The sequence below is a fragment of the Pelophylax lessonae genome, assembly GCF_965119305.1.
Source record: "Pelophylax lessonae genome assembly, chromosome: 3".
NCBI lineage: Eukaryota > Metazoa > Chordata > Amphibia > Anura > Ranidae > Pelophylax > Pelophylax lessonae.
In genome coordinates this window covers 419,388,137-419,407,340 of record NC_138770.1, presented here as the reverse complement: position 1 = coordinate 419,407,340, position 19,204 = coordinate 419,388,137, and the positions used below count along the sequence as shown (strand labels likewise).

At 44.7% G+C, this 19,204-nt stretch overlaps 2 protein-coding genes across 5 annotated transcripts in view; both read right to left on the bottom strand.

The window, feature by feature from the left end:
• Positions 1-19,204, bottom strand: part of NKAIN2 (sodium/potassium transporting ATPase interacting 2) — a gene marked incomplete at its 3' end in the record, with an annotated part of 1,265,187 nt that overhangs the window by 24,205 nt on the left and 1,221,778 nt on the right. For 3 of the 4 annotated variants that reach the window (XR_014225095.1, XM_082252276.1, XM_082252277.1), the window contains exon 6: positions 3,813-3,894. Coding sequence is in view for 3 of the 4 variants with exons in the window: in XM_082252276.1 (XP_082108402.1) it covers positions 3,813-3,894 (82 nt within the window). Of the gene's footprint in view, positions 1-3,808; positions 3,895-19,204 lie in introns of those variants that run through there. The other variant, XM_082252278.1, reaches the window with a different exon arrangement.
• LOC309551616 (10 kDa heat shock protein, mitochondrial-like) lies at positions 4,607-5,048 on the bottom strand. Its single transcript, XM_082252279.1, has one exon. It carries the CDS (start codon positions 5,016-5,018, stop codon positions 4,710-4,712), a length of 309 nt encoding a protein of 102 aa, XP_082108405.1. The 5' UTR covers positions 5,019-5,048; the 3' UTR covers positions 4,607-4,709.

Genomic DNA, 19,204 nt, shown 5'->3' with positions numbered 1-19,204 from the left:
CGCAAGGCACTGTATATATATATATATATATAAGGACCACTGCTGTTGTGCTGCTCACCATACTTCTGAAATATATATATATATATATATATATATATTTATTTATTTTTTAGATTTCACATAAACCACATTAGGAACTCCTTCCCTCGCTGATGCTTGAAATATGCATAACTAAATGAAGACAGCAATCGTGCTTCAAGCCTGTATGTCATTTGTCATGTTATGACTTAAGCTGGATACACACTATCCAACTTTTGTTGGTAGATTTCCTTCAGATTTACATTTTCTATGTAGTGCAAGGGCCTGCCAGATTGCATACAAATTGAAAGTGTTTAGGTATGACCTCATATTATATGGTTTTGGTAAGTCTAAAGGAAAAAGTCTTCAGAAAATCTTATAGTGTGTATGGCCCATTAGGAAGGAAGAGATTTCAGTAAAACATCCAACTAAGAAAGTCCTATGGAACCTGTAAGGGCTTTCCAAAAGATCTAATAGGAGTTTTTATATTTCCTGAGTTCCTTTTTAAAAATGAACCAGTGGCAAAGTAATTGACATACAAGCAATGTTATGCCTTATTTCAACATTTTATTTTTTTTTACTTTTGATTATTGTACTGCTGACCCCCCCCCCCCCCCCCCCCTCAGATATGGACACATCTACAGATATGCATATGGTGACATTCCCTGAAATCTCTGTTTACACTTTACACAGTGCCTATCTATAATCTCATTTGCGTAAACAGCCCACATTTGTGAGATTACATAGCTATGGCATCTTATCAGTCAGCACCCGGATACTATAATTGGAAAAGATAACAGAAATAATTAAGCACTGCCCATGGAACTTTTTTATTTGCACTAAAGCCTATTACACATGGACCGAATGTCGGTCGATATTTGGCCCGTGTGTATGACAGCTGGTCTGAAAGAAGCTCATGACTGAAAACCCATGGGTTAAATGGAATCATACTAGTGGTGTGTACAAGGCTTTTCATACAAAGTTTCAGGACAAGCTTTCGGGGTTTGAAGGTAAAAGTATCACGGACAGTACTCAATTGTTTCTGTCGCAAGTGCACTAATATGGCTACAATCACCTCAAGCAAAATATAACAAAAAAACATATTTTATTAGGTGGCACCCACCTTAAAGATCTTCATATTTTAAAGATAGGGCAAGGGGAGGAACTTTTACAATTTAATTTAAATTTGTTAGATAAATAATATGTGTCTTTTTTTTTTTTTTTAGCAACCTTTCAGTTTTTGATATCCGGACCCAGATTTGTGTTGAAGGTGACCCTGTGTTTGCCCATGCAGTGCAAAGCAACAGATTAACTTAGTCAGCCACCACAGCAACTAACCCTTAAGCTGCCCATACGCTATTAGACTTTTGGACAATTCAGACAAACAGTGGGTGGCCCTGCCAACTTAACTCAGAGCAAATAAGTAAGGCGCTTGACCAAAAATTGTTGGCCAATGGGCGCCTGCAGATACTTGGCTGCAAGCACTGTTTGGGTATTCTTGAAAGCTGACACTAGCAGCTGTCAGAATACAATAGAATGGCAGAAGTATCCATCCACCCATGCTATTTGTGTGGAGGAAGGAATCCATTAAGCCGAACATAGACGGTTCGAATCTTGGCCGGTTCAGCAGGAACTGGAAAAGATTCTAACCATGTATGGGAAGGTTGAATGTACCTGAATTGATCACTTGATTCTGTCAGATTTTACATGCAATTATTGCTAGGGACCCCCCCCCCCTCACAGGGAAAACAGCACATTATCAATAGGATCAGGTGCTCTTGTAGTACTAAACCCGCAGGAGGTCTTTGTTTACATTTATCAAGCAAATTGGTCACACATTAGGCTGCATCTCCTTCATTAAAGTCTCTGCGACAGGTTTTCAGACCTGTGTGTCTTGGGATGTCAAGTACAACAGTTTGCAAAGTTAAAAGACAGATTTATTTCTGAGAATAGGACAGATTTCCAGTCTGTATAGACACATAGTTAAAGTGGTTGTAAACCTCTGAAATTAAAAGTGAACAAAGCATATCCCTCCATAGTGTGTACTTGCCTCAACCCAGAGCGATTATTGTGGTTCTTCTCTGATCTCTCCTCCCTCTGTTATCTGCATGCATCACTTATGACAGTTTACCTCGACACCACAGAATCCCTGGAGATGGTCACCCCCTCCAGCACAGAGAAGGTGAATGACAGCCTCAGCTGTGCATGTTTTCCTTCGAGACTGTGCAGAGTCGGTGTGTCCATTCCATTTACTCAGGTCACAGATTACACTGAGCTCTCCTCTTTATCCTGAGCCAGGTGTGACATTAGATCCCTGCCCTGCTTTCTGGAGCGGCAAAAAGCCTTTGATCTGTGTGTCTTAGGAGGCTGTAGAGAAGAGAGGGCTGCAGATAAACAGATTCAACTTATATAGGAAGATGTGTTTCAGCTCTGTGTATCATCCGAGGCTAGTCATTTCAGTCAGTATATGTAAAGAGGAGCTACAGTCTTTGATTGGAAATGAAAAAAAAAACACATTCTGGGCTCTTACAAAGTGCTTCATCTACTTTGGCTACTGTCTGATATGTATGTGCAATTTTCACTTGCCTACATTTGATAAGGAGCTTCTCCTCACAAGTTTCTGGTGGCGGCCATTGCTAGTGTGGGCCAATATACTTCCTTATATACCCAGCATGCACCAGTGCAGTGAAGATACTACACGATGCACATTACTCAATGACTGCAATGCCAGAATCAGAGGATGCCTGTTGACTCCTAGGATTGATGAAACGTATATCCCTGAAGTCAATGGGACATCCTTGATGATATAGATCACCACGGCAGAGTGAACCAGAAGTAATAAAAATTTTAAACCAAAAAAGGTACTTTTAAAAATATAAACAATTAGGTAATATCCAAACAGTGAATACCAAGGTATCAGCAATTAAATGGGAAAAACCTGTTAAAGAGAATGAAACTCCACTTTAAGTAGTGATCAGGGTCAGGTTTAATGCAGTTGTAAGTACAGACTTTAGAGGAATTTATAACTCAGGCTGTAACTTTGTTATAAATCTGTCTCAATATGTGTCTCACTGCTCCTACTTAACATTGCTTTGCCTTGTGAAAAGATTGATAAATGTCTCCCGTTGTGTGTATGTAAATCCTCTGTACATGCAGACCTAGGCAGACAACTGCATCGGAAGTGCAGATATCTGTGACAGTAATGCAAAGATATGGGATGAATTTCTACAAAAACACACACAACTGAGTGAGAGGTGGCCAGGATCGGGCTTTGCAACCTGTGATCTTATAGTAATTATGTCTAATCATCTGTCTCACATCTTCAATTTTCACAGCTGTGCAAAATATTGATAAATATCCTGCAGAGTTTGGTTTTTTTCAGCTAAAAATGGGTTAAAATTGGAACAATTATTAAAAACTTTTTATTTTTTTTAAATATGTCAAAAGCATCCTTCTAAAGTAGGTTCATCATATCAGATTAGAACATTTGAATGTCACTTTAAAAGAGAAAATTTAAATAATGATGTGTGAGATGTTTCGTTTAACAGATTTAAGACAAAAAATCCATTAGAGAATGTGGAAAGAGTCCATTTTGAGCAGACAGCATTTCCAAAAAATCATTACACTGTGTAGTGCGGAGAGTAATATCTAGCTTAATATTGGATGATATAGCCCCAGGTCAGAACAGAGAGAAATGTGAATATGTTTAATTTGTATTTTTTTTTTTTATCCTTTTGCAGAAGTAGGCTTTTAATAACTGTCTCTCACAGCATGCATGAAAATGAAATACTTACATATACATGGGCTGCAGCTGTAAGTGAGATGTCTTCTGAGGACCCTGGTAGCCATAGGAGTCAAAGCCACCTATGAAATCAACTGCAAAGAAAGCAAAAAGCTCCATTATCACCATGACCTCAGGCGGAGTTCTGCAATCAATCAGACATAAACTTCCAGGCTTATTTGACAGGCTGCTAATAATCGGGAAGAGTAACTAATTACCTAAATGTATCAAAATGATTCATGCTGCAAAACGACAGGGAATTGTAAAGAGGGAAAATCCGGAAGCAGCATAATTCATTATTAGAGCATCTTTGTAGATCAAGTTATCATTATTAACTGTCCACGTTATAGTATGAGGCCCTGGTTTTGAATTTTGTATCAGGTCCCAAAGGGCTGTTGAAAAGAAATGTTTCAGTATGCTGATCATAGTGTCATACAGTAGGCAAGAGTCTCACATAGACAAAGATCACAGATAGTAGTGGTAACATATCTTTAGCAACTTGGATTGCTTTTTTCAAACTTAAGCTGGATACACACTATACAACTTTTGTTGTTAGATTTCCTTTAGATTTACCTTCAACTATGTAGTGCAAGGGCTTGTCTGATTGCATACAAATTGAAAGTGTTTAGGTTTGACCTCATATTATAAGGTTTTTGTAAATCTAAAGGAAAAAATCTAAAGAAAATTGTATAGTGTGTATCCAGCTTTAACTGCTTGCCGACCGCCGCACGACTATTTACTGCGGCAGTCAGCCCCGTACAGGCAAACGACGTAGGCAGGGCCGGTGCTAGACTATTTTTTTTTTTTTTTTTTTCCAAGTTTTTCCTAACATTTATTAAAGCAGGTATTTACATAATTAAACGGTCAAAGTTGTCTGGAATGATTACATAGAAACCATAACTGCAGAGCTTTAGTTCAAATATTTTCCCAAAATGTCACCATCTCTGAATAAGTAGTATTCTTTATCCTCTAGCACAACTTTAGTGCCGCCATATTCAGGAAGTAATACTTTTTCACCAACACCTACACTGACTGGATGAAAGTCTCCATTCTTCCCCCTAGAGCCTTCTCCAACTGCTACTACTGTTGCTTGCAAGACTTTGCCTTGAGCTTTTTCAGGAAGCATAATTCCTCCTTTGGTGACAGTTTCTTGACAAAGCCGCTCCACAAGGACACGATCAAATAAAGGGAGAAAGGCTTTGAATGCTTTTCCTGCCATATCGAATAATCCTCCTTCCACTTCTCACTGCTAATCGGTGCTAGACTATTTTATGCCCTAGGCAAGGCCAGCTATTTGTGCCCCCCCCCAAAAAAAGGGAAGGGGTTAAAAACTCCTCTATGTCATTCCCAGTGACCCTGATCCAATGGTTCCTCCATGTTATGCTTTCATACCCAGTGACCCCCCATATTCCTCCATGTCACACCCGGGGACCCTAATGTCCCTCTGTGTCACACCCAGGGACTTTGATGTTTTTTCATGTCACACCCTTGGACCCCAATATTCCTCCATGTCATGCCGTCATACCCACTGACCCTGATGTTCTTCCATGTCACACCCAGGGACCCCCGTGTTCCTCCATGTCATGCTGTCATACTCAGTGACCCCAATGTTCCTCTATGTCAGACCCTGATGTTTTTCCATGTCACAGTTGGGGACCCTGATATTCCTCCATGTCACACCTGGGGACCCTGATGTTCCTCCATGTCACACTTGGGGACCCCAATCCCCCATGGCACACCCAGGGACCCCAATTCCTCATGGCACACCTGGTGACCCCGAACTCCTGTTACACCCGGTGACCCCTATCCTCCATGTCACACCTGGTGATTCTGATTCCCCATGGCACACCTGGTGACCCCGATTCCCTTTCATACCTGGGATGCTCCATGTAACACCCAGAGACCCTGATCCCCTGTTCTGGGGACACTAACTGGGCGTATGAAGAGAGTGGCCCCCACTCTGCCCTCCTTCACAGTGATCCTGCTGATTCCTTCTCCTAGGACGCTCCTCTCCTGGACCACAGTGCTCACCACAGCTCCAACCGGCTCCTGGTGGAGGGAAAAGCAGCAGTCAGAGAGCTCCGCATGTCCTTCATCACCAACCTCCTCAGACCATTCCGGTGCCTCGTCGCTTCTGCCCCAGTAAAGGTTCCGCCCTCCAGTGCCGAGCTCCGGCTCAGGTTCAGTTCTCCTCCGCTCCCTGCTTAATACTGACCCAGGGAAATTAACAGCTGCCTACCAGCTCAGTGCAGAGAGTCACTTCCTGCCTGGGGTTAAGACCGTTCAGCTCCAGCTGAAGAGGATCATCATGCAGGCAGCACTCTGGTGGGCTCCATTCCTGCCTCTTGGGGCCCCTCCAACAGTGGTGGAACGCCAGGGCCTGATAGTTCCGCCACTGCCCAAGACACCTGGCATCTTTCTCTGTCCCTTCTTCCTTCCCTACCGCCACCTCTCCCCTCAGCTCTCAATAATCATTCATGATGGAGAGAGGGTGCCGACTCCTGGCTGCGCCCCTAGGTGGCAATGCGCCCTAGGCGGCTGCCTAGTTTGCCTAGTGGAAGCACCGGTCCTGGACATAGGGTTACGTCGCTCGCCCACGAGCCTCTAGGGGGCGAGCGTGTGCCGCCGGAGGCGCGCTCCCGCCCCCGCTTGTTCCCTGCCTTCCCCGCGCGAGTGACCGTCGGCTCCGATGTCCGCCGGTCACTCGCGATCTCCCGCTGGAGAGGGAGAAAGGCAGGCGGCTAATGTAAACAAAGCCTCCTGTCATTTTCCCTGGTGTAACTGCAGAGATCATACAATCCTGCTATGTAGCATTGCATGTTTCTGTGGTTACATCACAACCCACGCCCCCCCCAGTTAGAATCACACTCCTAGGGATACATTTAACCCACTGATCACCAATAAAGTTAACCCCTTCCCTGCCAGTGTCATTTTTACAGTAACAGTGCATATTTATAGCACTGATTACTGTAGTAATGTCACTGGTACCCCCAAAAGTATCAAAAATGTCAGTCAAGGTTCCGATCTGTCCGCCGCAATGTCGCAGTCCCGCAAAAAAAAAAAAAAATCGCAGATTGTCACCATTACTAGTAAAAAAACCAAAACAATAAAAATGACATAAATCTTCCCCGTAGTTAGTAGACGCAATAACTTTTGCGCAAACCAATCAAAATACGGTAATTACGATTTTTTTTACCAAACATATGTAGCAGAAAACAAATTGGCCTAAAATGTTAAAAAATGTTGATTTTTATTTTTTTTTGGGGGGAATTTCATATAAAAAAATGTGAAAAATATTGTTATTTTTGCAAAATTGTCGCTATTTTTTTGCTTATAGCGCAAAAAGTAAAAATCGCACAGGTGATCAAATACCACCAAAAGAAAGCTCTGTTTGTGGGAAAAAAGGGACGTCAATTTCATTTGGGTACAGTGTCGCACGACCGCGCAATTGTCCATTAAAGTCACGCAGAGCAGCTGGAGCGGGAGAATAAGAAATGTTTTTTTATCTTAATATCTATCTTAAATCACATTGCTAGTTGCAAATCATACTTGTTTGTAGCTTAAATACTGAAATTTGCACTTAAAACTGTAATTTTGTAACTTTTCGAAATCCTAGTAAAAATGTGGCTGTGTCAGTAAATTGCAATCTGGTAGGTTGGCAACACTGCTGCCATTCAGTGTGACAGCCGGACACACCATATACTGCTGTATCCAGAGTGCTCCTGTATGTGATACAAGACAACTTGTGATGTCTACAGGGTGTGTGGGAGCTCCAGGAGCCCATCCAGGCACATGGAAGATAAGTTGTGCAAATAGGGAATGGAGCAGTGGCTCTGTCAGTGTCATCTGAGTGTAGCACATCAAGCAATTTATTAAACAAGGTATACAGGTAATTTAATAAATTGCTTGATGTGCTTCACTCAGATGGCGCTTGTGTTTCCTCTCCAGTAACCCACAAGCCCCTTCTTGCTTGAACATTGAGCAGCTGTTTAAAGGAGCCGGCACAGAAACATCATCAAGGACATATTTTGAACTTTTTATATAACCCCTATTGTAATTTTCAATTCCCCTATTACACCACATCATCCATGGGATAAAGCCTATTCAATGTTCTTTGCACCACCTGCACCCTAAGCAGCCTCTGCACTACTGGGTGAAACACACTTGGAGGGGCATGGCTTCTCTTGCCAGTCAACCCGGCACCCCGCAGCTCATTCGTCCCTGGTCCAAACTGTAAACTGGCTTCATCGAAAACGGCATGGGCACCTCTCCACGCTCTAACATGCCTACCTGCGGGATGTGCAGAAGGTGAAGGATCTTCCGCAGGCGATGTGTAAGTTTATTCTAGCATAGTCCTCACAGAGGACATGTACACAGAGGACGGGCTGACCCTGCTCACTTCCCCTCTTACCACTGGCTGTCAGGGCTGAACTAAGGGGCCATACACACTATACATTTTTCTTTAGATTTTTTCTTTCAGACTTACCAAAACCATATAATATGAGGTCAGACCTAAACACTTTCAATTTGTATGCAATCAGGCAGACCCTTGCACTACATAGAAAAGGTAAATCTAAAGGAAATCTGACAACAAAAGTTGTATAGTGTGTATCCAACTTTAGTATGTTTTTCTGCACAGGAGAAGGTGCATTTTGCCACTCTCCCTCCATTCTGGCACCTAATGGGCCATACACACTATAAGATTTTCTGAAGACTTTTTTTCCTTTAGACTTACCAAAACCATATAATATGATATCAAACCTAAACACTTTCAATTTGTACGCAATCTGGCAGGCCCTTGCACTACATAGAAAAGGTAACTCTGAAGGAAATCTAACCACAAAAGTTGGATAGTGTGTATCCAGCTTTAGGCGGCTGCCTTGTGGTAGCACCGGCCATGCCTATGCAGCATAGGCGGCTCTCTAATTAGGCAAATTAGGCGGTCGCCTAAGGCCTCGCACCTACAGGGGCCTCGCGGCCAGTGGCGGAGCGACAACATTTAGAAGGGCGCAGTCAGGGAAATCTCCCAAGTAAAAGGATATAAAAGTTGCAGCAGTGTGCTGCAGTCTCCTTACTGCGGCTGCCAGGTGTCTGTTGTCCACTGACACCTACCCCGCCTTCTCTGCCTGGGGATTGGCCGTCTGATCATGTAATCCTAAGATGTGGAGGAATTGGTGGACCTGCATCAGTAGGAAGTGACTGCCCGGTCAGCTCACTCTGCTATAATCGGTTGTTGCTCTGGGAGGGGAGCTCTGCCCTGGCCCGGGTAACATAAAGGTAACCAGGCCCCGACTTGTCACTCTGCAGGCTGGTCATAGATTTGCGGTGTCTACTACGCAAAGAGGGTGAGGAGCCCCAGGGAAGTTGGAAGAGTCTTAGAATGGTTGGTGGAGGAGAAGAAGAAGGCCCTGGATGGCTGGGGGAGGAGAGGGTGGCTGAAATAGAAGGAGAGGGTCCCTGGGTGGCTAGGGGGAAAGGAGATGGCCCCTGGGTGGCTGGGGGAGAAGGAGATGGCCCCTGGGTGGCTGAGGGAGAAGGAGATGGCCCCTGGGTGGCTGAGGGAGAAGGAGATGGCCCCTGGGTGGCTGAGGGAGAAGGAGGTGGCCCCTGGGTGGCTGGGGGAGAAGGAGATGGCCCCTGGGTGGCTGGGGGAGAAGGAGATGGCCCCTGAGTCTCTAAAGGGAGAAGGAGAGGGCCCCTGGGTGGCTGAGGGAATAGGAGAGAGCCCCTGGGTGGCTGGAGGAGAAGGATAGAGACCCTGGGTGGCTGGGGGAGAGAGCCCCTGGGTGGCTGGGGGACAGGGAGAGGGCCCCTGGGTGGCGGGGGAAGAAGGTGAGGTCCCCTGGGTGGCTGGGGAGAAGGAGAAGGCCCCTGGGTAGCTGGTGGAGAAGGAGAGGGCCCCTGGGTGGCTGAGGGAGAAGGAAAGGGCCCCTGGGTGGCTGAGGGAGAAGGAAAGGGCCCCTGGGTGGCTGAGGGAGAAGGAAAGGGCCCCTGGCTGGCTGAGGGAGAAGGAGAGGGTCTCTGGGTGGCTAGGGGAAAAGGAGATGGCCCCTGGGTGGCTGGGGGAGAAGGAGATGGCCCCTGGGTGGCTGAGGGAGAAGGAGAGGGCCCCTGGGTGGTGGGGGAAGAAGGTGAGGTCCCCTGGGTGTCTGGGGAGAAGGAGAAGGCCCCTGGGTGGCTGGTGGAGAAGGACAGGGCCCCTGGGTGGCTGGTGGAGAAGGACAGGGCCCCTGGGTGGCTGAGGGAGAAGGAAAGGGCCCCTGGGTGGCTGAGGGAGAAGGAGAGGGTCTCTGGGTGCTAAGGGAAAAGGAGGGGTCCCTGAATGGCTAGGGGAAAAGGAGATGGCCCCTGGGTGGCTGGGGGAGAAGGAGAGGGCCCCTGGGTGGCTGAGGGAGAAGGAGAGGGCCCCTGGGTGGCTGAGGGAGAAGGAGAGGGCCCCTGGGTGGCTGGAGGAGAAGGATAGAGCCCCTGGGTGGCTGGGGAGAGGGCCTCTGGGTGGCTGGGGAGAGGGAGAGGGCCCCTGGGTGGCTGGGGGAGAAGATGAGGGCCCCTGGGTGGCTGGGGGAGAAGGAGAGGGACCCTGGGTGGCTGGAGGAGAAGGAGAGGGACCCTGGGTGGCTGGAGGAGGAGAAGGAGAGAGACCCTGGGTGGCTGGAGGAGAAGAAGGAGAGGGCCTCTGGGTGTCTGGAGGAGAAGGAGAGGGCCCCTGGGTGGCTGGAGGAAAAGGACAGGGGCCCCTGGGTGGCTTGGAAAGAAGGAGAGGGCCCCTGGGTGGCTGTGGGAGTAGAAGAGGGCCCCTGGGTGGCTGGGGGAGGAGGAGAGGTCCTGCATATCTGATATCAAAGCCAAACATGGTGGAGCTGGAGCCCTTTGCCCTACACAATGACAGCACCCGAGGTGGAAGGTGAGGGGTAGCGGGGCTGTGACATTATATAGCACATGGACTCTGTACATTATTGGTAGTTTTGGTTGGAGTTGTCCTTTAGATGTTTAACTCTGTGTTGTTTTCCCCCCAGCTGTGAGGGACTGAGGAATGACAGCCCACTATGCTGGGACTTATAGTGCCCTAGAATGTGGAGGACTGAGGAATCCTCAGTTCCTCACAGAGGGCACTACAAATTCCAGAATAGCAGGCTGCCATGCCTTAGTCCCCACAGAGGGCACTACAAGTCTTAGCATAGCAGACAGTAGTTCCTCAGTCCCCTAGAGAGAGCAGTACAAGTCCAAGCATAGCAGGCTTCCATTCCTCAGGGAGGAATGGCAGTGCACTATACTGGAATTTACAGTGCCCTCTGTGGGGACTCAGGTATGGCAGCATTCTGCAGTGGGACTTGTCGTGCCCTAGACTGTGGCGAACTGAGGAAGGGAAGTGTAAGGGGGACTCTGGAAACTCTGATGCAAGGGGGAGCTTTGGTGACCACAGAGTTCCCTTTTACACCAGAGTCCCCAGCTTTCCCCCTCAAATCAGGGTTCCCAGAACTCTCCTTACATCAGAGTCTCCAGCATTCCCCCTAAATTAAATCAGGGTTCCCTGAACTTCTCTTACATCAGAGTCTTCAGAGTTCCCTCTTACAGTGTAAGGGGGAAACTCTGGAGACTCTGATGTAAAGGGGGCTCTGTGAAATTTGATTTAAGAGGGAGACTCTAATGTAAATAGGAATTCTGTGGACTCTGATGTAAGGAGGAGATGCTGGGAGGAATCTGATTTAAAGGAGAACTCTTATGTAAGGGGGGGACACTGAACTCTGATGTAAGGAGGGACTCAGGGAATCATGACCTATAGGGAAATGCTGGGGACTGTGATGTAAGAGCAGACATATACATACATACATACCCGATGTTTAATGATCTTTGATTAAAGAAGAATTGGTAAGAGAAAATTCTAGAAACTGCGAATTCATAGTACAAAGGTTAAGGCTCTTAATATTTGCAATTTATACAGTTAATTTTTATCGCTTTAATTATTTTTCCCATTATGGGCGTGAGTGGGGCCTCATGTCCAAGTTTTGCCTTAGGCCTCACAAAGCCTAGAGCTGCCTCTGCTATGCAGATAAGGGACGTTTGCAGATGAAAAGAAGCTGTGCAGCTTTGAATTAAATTTAAAAATGCCCTTGCTATAGGTCTATGCCATTTATATACCTCATGAAGCCTGACCTGAAAACTCACAGGATGTTTCTAGGAAATTGCTAAGTGAGGCCCATTTAATACAGTTTACCTCCACCATCACAGGAGTGAGCTCTTTGGGTCCTTTCACACGGGCGGTCCGATCAGTTTTTTAGGCGGATCTGATCGGATCCTTCATGCATCCCTATGGAGCAGCGGATGTCAGCGGAGACATGTCCACTGACACCCGCTGCCATCCGCATCCGATCCTGTCCGTGAAATCCGGATGGATGGAAACCCTATTTTCCATCCCTCCAGAGAATGGGATTGGATGAGAGCGGACAGGTGGTCCGCTCTTATCCGATTCCCCATAGAGAGCAACGGGGATCTGACACCTCTCTCTCCGCACACGGTGCGGAGACGGAGCTATCACCTGCCTGCTCAGCGGGGATCGGCGGATCGATCCCCGCTGAGCAGAGCACGGTCCGCAACGGAATACTGACCATGTGAAAGAAAGGACCCTTACTCTGATTTAAACCCCCTCACATGTGCTTTCTCTCTGTAGCACAGTAGCTCTGAGCTCAGAGTTTGATAGCTCACTACTGTGACCATGAAAATTAACAGTAAAAGCTTGGCCTTGCTTGTTTTGTCCTAGCAATGACCTGAGAGTTTTCAAGTCAGGCTTCCTGAGGTGCATAAATGGCTTATACCTAATAACAAGGTTATATTTCAACTTTAATTAAAGCTGCACAGTTTGTTTTTATCTACAGACGCCCCTTATCTATATAGGTCGTTTTTTGGTAAAGGTGAACTAACCCTTTAGGCCCCTTTCACACAGGCGGACTGTTCAGATCCGCCTGTCAGTTTTTTTGGCGGATCTGAACGGATGCCCCATGCATCTCTATGGGGCATCGGATGTCAGCGTAGACATGTCCGCTGACATCCGATCCGTCAAATCTGGATGGATGGAAACCCTATTTTCCATTCGTCCAGCGGATCGGATGAGAACGGACCGACGGTCCGATCCCATCCGATTCCCCCATAGAGATGTATGGAGACCTGACAGCTGTGTCTCCACACACAGCATGGAGAACAGCTGTCATCCTCCTGCTCAGCGGGGGATTGGCGGATCGGTCCCCCGCTGAGATAAACGGAGTCCGTCTGACGGACATACTGTGTGAATGAGCCCTTAACTTCAAATGACTGATGTCTTAAAAGAGAACTCTGGCTTTTGAACTAACTTACATAGTTCGTTTGGGCAAAGCTGGCTCAAAAAAGCTATCTCTGTCCCTAAGCCGTCAGCCCGCGGCATGTGCCGTAAAACTGTATGTAGCTGTCTTCCGGGTACAATCTCATACTTCCCGGAACACAGACCTGTCTACAGTCTAGTCTAAAGCAGTGCCATTAATGCAAAGCCTCCTCTGATTAGCTGAGTCAGAGAGATTGGCTGATGATGTCACCACCTCTGACTCAGCCAATCCGAGGAGGCTCTGCATTCATTAATAGAATACATGGAACGCTGTGATTGGCTGAGTGCCACTGCTTTAGCCCATCCACCTCACAGTTAGAAAACACCCCCTAGGCTCACATTTAACCCTTTGATCACCCCTGGGTTAACCCCTTCCCTGCCAGTGTCATTATTACAGTAACAGTGCATATTTTTAGCACAGATTACTGTAGTAATGTCACTGGTACCCCCAAAAGTGTAAAAAATGTCAATTAGGGGTCTGATCTGTCCTCTGCATTGTCGCAGTCCTGCTAAAAATCGCTTATCGCCTCCATTACTAGTAAAAAAAAAAAATAAATAAATAATAATAATAAAAATGACATAAATCTTTCCCCTAGTTTGTAGACGCGATAACGTTTGCGCAAACAAATTAAAAGATGCTTATTGGAATTTTTTTTACCAAAAATATGTAGCAGAATACAAATTGGCCCTAAAATGATGAATACAATTAGATTTTAAAAAAAATTTTTATTGGAAATATTACATAGCAGACAGTGAAAAATAGAAAAAAGTTTTTTTTTTTTTTTTTTTTAGAATTGTTGCTCTTTTTTTGTTTGTAGCACAAAAAATAAATATTGCAGCAGTGATCAAATACCACCAAAAGAAAGCTCTATTTGTGGAAAAAAAAGGACATCAATTTTATTTGGGTACAGTGTCGCACAACCGCGCAATTGTCAGTTAAATAATGCAGTGCAAAATCGCAAAAAAAATGGCCTGGTCATTAAGGGGGAAAAATCTTCCGTTCCAGAAGTGGTTTAACACTTTCAAATTGTACGCAATAAGGCAGGCCCTTGCACTACATGGGTGAAGGTAAATCTAAAGAACATTGAACCAGAAAAATGTATGTTCAGCTTTAGAACTGATCAAAACTATCTCTGTTGCTTCAATGCAAGATGATGAGATATTTCTGTGCTAAGCATAGTAATGTTTCCAGATCTACCTGCTGCCCTGCCTGATTGGAGGAAACTCACATTCTTGCTTGTGCACATTAGAAGTTGAAAGTGTACACCTGATTGATGACTATGCCTATTAACATTAGGTAGATGTTAGAAAAACTTTTTTGCTAAAGTTTCAGAAGTCGGAACAAACCACGATTTGTATTTTTTTTTTTATTCTTAAAGTTGGTTCTTAGTCATTAAAAGAGCCATTCATACTCAAGAAACTATCAATAACTATACACAGACATTCACTTTGACAGAACTTGAGATATTAAGCACAGCTTCAAAGGAAAACTGTCAGATCCTTGGGGCCCTTCTCAGCTGAGCCTTCTAATTAGCACCAGCAGCTGTCATCATCAAATCCAGAGTAGTGTTAATTCCAGGGCAGGCACATCCCTGTGTGTGAGGTTGCACATGTGCATCGGACCCTAGAATTCTATCAGAAGTCAGACAATTGGCGCCATTCACAAAGCTTCTTCCTTTTTTTTTTTTTTTACTGATATCACGCTCTTTCAAATCAATAAAAGTTAATTCACATGCCTTATGCTAGCAACAGTGATGAGAGAATCTGCTTAGATTTGTTCTTCTTTCAATTTTTATCCTTGTCACCCATGTATGAAGGAAAGTAATTCAATACAATTATGTGCACCATGTAGCGGTTTTGCAGTAGATCGCTCTGAGCTAAGCTGGTATGATGTGGAGCAGCCTTTCCCAACCTTTTCAACACAAAGGAACCCTGGAAATAGCTTTCCAGTTTCAGGGAACCCCTACTAAAAATCACTATAGCTACAACTCGTGATACATTAGTTTGATGGTCAGTGGGAAAAATGCTCCTAGCACTTGTGGTCATTGGGAATAATTACCCCCTTACAGATAGCTAAAAAGATGAATGGTGTCATTGGGAACTTATCTGAGAGGCAGAAATTGGTCATTGCTCAAGGAACCCCTAACAACCTCAGGAGGAACCCTAGGGTTCCATGGTACCTTGGTTGAGAAACTCTGACATGGAGGGAGTGATTCTATCTAAACCTGTGCATAGAACATGCTTAATGTGATCTTTAGAAAGAGGGGGTAGAGCAGGGAGTTGTTAGAAGCTTTGTCAATTTTTTATTGCCATTGCCTGTTAGGGACCTTCAGGACATGAAGTGGTGGGAAATCACTCCAGCAGCCATACAGCAAGGCCAAAGCGAAAAAAATAAAAAAAAATAAAATAGCGTAGGGCAGACATGACCAGGTGAATAGGAGAGACAGGCAGGAAAGAGATACATTGAGGAAAGTTATGGTTTGGTAAAATGGGGGCTCATTTGATTGGAGGAGGTATGTCTGGGTGGGGTTTGGTGCAGTTTAGGAGGGGTGGTTCCTATATTGGCGGCCAGAGGGAGATCAAAGGACGCAGAGGAAGGAGCTTCCCACCCACCTTCCCTGTTATTTGTCATAATTGATTGCTTATTTCCTGTTTTTTTTTTTTTTCTTCTCTCTATTCCTGTTCTATTGTTGTTTGTATGAATGTCATGGCAGCTTGGCGTTTTTTGTTGGTCTTTGCTTTCGGGGGGGGTGAAAATTTTAGGATAAGTGTATGGTTTGGGACCCATCGTTGGTATGTGTCCTTATGGTGCATTCCACTTAATGTCAGTTTAACTGGAATTTGAAATGGTTGCGCTGCGGGGAGGGTGTTGTCTCCGACCCGGTGTGCTGCGGCTGAAGGCCTATTAGGGTAAAGGTCTCGCAGTGCATGATTTCTCTCCTTTATGTTAATTTAAGTTAAAATTGTTAATAAAAAGGCTGCTATGGCCAATTTTACTCCACTCATTGTGTGGTCTCATTTATTGAGGTAAAAGGTGAGGAGGTGTTTTTAGGGTGGGGTATAGTTTGGCCTTTCAGCCAGCGTATAAGGTTGGGGACATCTATTCTACACTGGTCATGACAAAATCACGTTTAATAAAGCAAGAAAAGAATAAAACTACTGACAATGTTTTTATTGCTATCTGCCCATGGTGATGCCTGTATACCCATTTCATATATGGGTGTCACAGGGACAGCACATGATGGAAAATCTCCCAATAGGGTCAAAGGCAGATATAAAAACGTACTCGGCACTGCGTTACTTTAACGGATAATTGCAATGTCATGTGACGCTGTATCCAAACAAAATTTACTTCCTTTTTTTTCCACAAATAGAGCTTTATTTTGGTGGTCACCTGTGCGATTTTTATTTTTTGCGCTATAAACAAAAAAAGAGCGACAATTTTGAAAAAAAAAAAAAAAAAAAACTATATTTAGGCCAATTTGTTTTCTGCTACATGTTTTTGGTAAAAAAAATTGCAATAAGCGTATTTTGATTGGTTTGTGCAAAAGTTATCGCGTTTACTAACTATGGGAAAGATCTATGTCATTTTTATTGTTTTTTTTTTTTTTTTACTAGTAATGGTACCGATGTGCGATTTTTTTTTTTTTTTTTGTGGGACTGCGACATTGCTGCAGACAGATCGGACCCCTAACTGACATTTTTGATACTTTCCGGGGGACCAGTGACAATACTACAGTAATCAGTGCTAAAAATATCCACTGTTACTGTAATAATGACATTGACAGGGAAGTGGTTAATACTTGTTGATCAAGGGGTTAAATGTATACTCCATATCAGGGGCGTAACTACAGGGGTTGCAGGGGTTGCAATCGCTACCGGGCCCCATGCTCCAGGGGGCCCGGTAGCAAACCAGTGGGTGAACTTCCAGGATCGCAAAGGTCACACTTGCGACCGGACCCTGGCATTGCACCACTGTGGGGAGGCCCCAAGATTGCAGGAAGGGGGCCCACAAGATTGCAGGAAGGGGGCCCACTGCAGAACTTGTGAAAGAATCCTGCTGTGGGACCGTAATAAAAGGCCATGCAACGAGTGTAAAGAGCCCCAGGATTAGTGGGAAGAGCCCTGGGCTTGAAGGTAAGGGCCCCGGCCAGGGGTCTGGGGGGCCCTTCATGGTTTTTTGCATCAGGGCCCTGAAGGTTCTAGTTACGCCTCTGCTCCATATATATATAATTGGGGTATGTATACTCCAATGTGCAATATCCACACGATAGACTGCCCCTCAGTGATACCTGTATCTGATTTTTTAGGTCTCTAGAGTTATCTACCATTTTTATTATTAGTATTATTATTTTAGTATTACTATTATCATTATTATACTTTTTATACATGTCTTTCTTTTTCATCATCATTGTGTCACTGTCACACTAATTACTCGCAGTTGTTTGTGGCCAGTACTCACGTTAAGTGATGATAGCGGACACTGAGGGGCAGTCTATCGCATGGATATTGCACATTGGGGCATACATACCCCAATTTGTTGACAAACATTTTTGATCTTTGCTCCTTGTGAGGCGGGGTGATTTGGGTGGTGTAGACCGGCTATATAACATTCTGGGAATTGATGGTGAGTCAGTGGCTCTGAAGAAGAGGGTTCTCCCTTGAAACGCGTCAGCCAGGTCATTGTGGATATCATCACGCCATCCAGCAGCATAGAAGTGTCCTGGAGGCGATCGGTCCCTATTTCCTACATGTGTGTATATATCTTACGCTTGTGAGTATAAAGTATGCTACCTATTTGGATTTCAATAAACTTTTTTAGTGGTAATGCACAAGCTTGGTGCGCCCTTCTCTTGTTGTTGTTTTTCAGTGTTTTTGGATAACCTTGGTCCTGTGGGGGGCAGCAAGACCGCTAGTTTTGTGCAAAAAAAGACCATTCAGACCACTCACCTTCCCACATACCACTTGAGTTCAGGAGAGATACTGTTTTTTTAATATTTATACCTACAGGTAAGCCTATAATAAGGTTTACCTGCAGGTACAGTAAATATCTCCTAAACATGCACTGTTTAGAAGATATTTACAAGTGCAACCGCCAGTGACGTTACCAACATGCTGTCTATTGAGAGAGCTTTGCCGCTGGAGTAACGTCATTGCGGCTTGGCTATTGAAACGGACCCGGAAAGGTAGACGGGTGAAGATGGAAGCCTAGTGACAGTGTGCCACTTGAAGGCTTCATTTTAAGGTAAGTCTATCATAATGTGATGAATACTAGAGCATTATGACATTATCTTGCAGGGGCCCAATTTTTTGTTTTTTGTTTTTGCGGTTTACTACCTTTTTAATGCGTTAAGCACTACAAAACTAGCACAATATATCAAGTTATATACAACAACAAGAGAGACAAAAACAGAAGAAAATCCGAGCTCAATTCTATTTTGTTTGATATACAACCATTTTTTATTTTTTTTTCAAAAACCTAAACAAAAATTACCATTATTCGAATATTTTATATAAATGGAAGGAAAAACATTTTTGTAGTATGTGAAAAGCTGATCCATATAATATGTTGCTTTTTCTCAGAAGTGTCCAAAATGGTGTGTCTGCCAAGCTCTCCTGTACTCTAATGGCAGTTAAGTGGCACATTCTTGTAAAAAGGCTTTAAGTGCTGTTCATTTTGTATGCTTCATTGTGACCCACTAGTACTGTATGGTAGAAGTTGCCTAAGAAACATAACTTTCAATAGAAATAGATGCACTACATTTTTCATATTTAAATCAAAACAGTCTTAACCACTTAGTGACCACCCCATGTACCTTTACTGCGGCAGGGCGACCACTCTGCACTAGATCATATACCTAATACGTGATCTGACATTTCTGGGTCTGGGACATGCGCCCAGCTGCTGACCCGCTACCGCTGTGATTATACACAGCGGGAGCCCAGTGACAGGTACCGCGGACTCAAGATCTGTGGGCACCCGTCGGCTAGACAGTACAGAGGCAGAACAACAATCTGCCTATGTAAATGTAGCACCCTACAAATAGGTGCTA

Coding starts and splice junctions, on each gene's coding strand:
- LOC309551616 (XM_082252279.1), bottom strand. CDS start 5,018: ATGGCAGGAAAAGCATTCAAAGCCTTTCTCCCTTTATTTGATCGTGTC.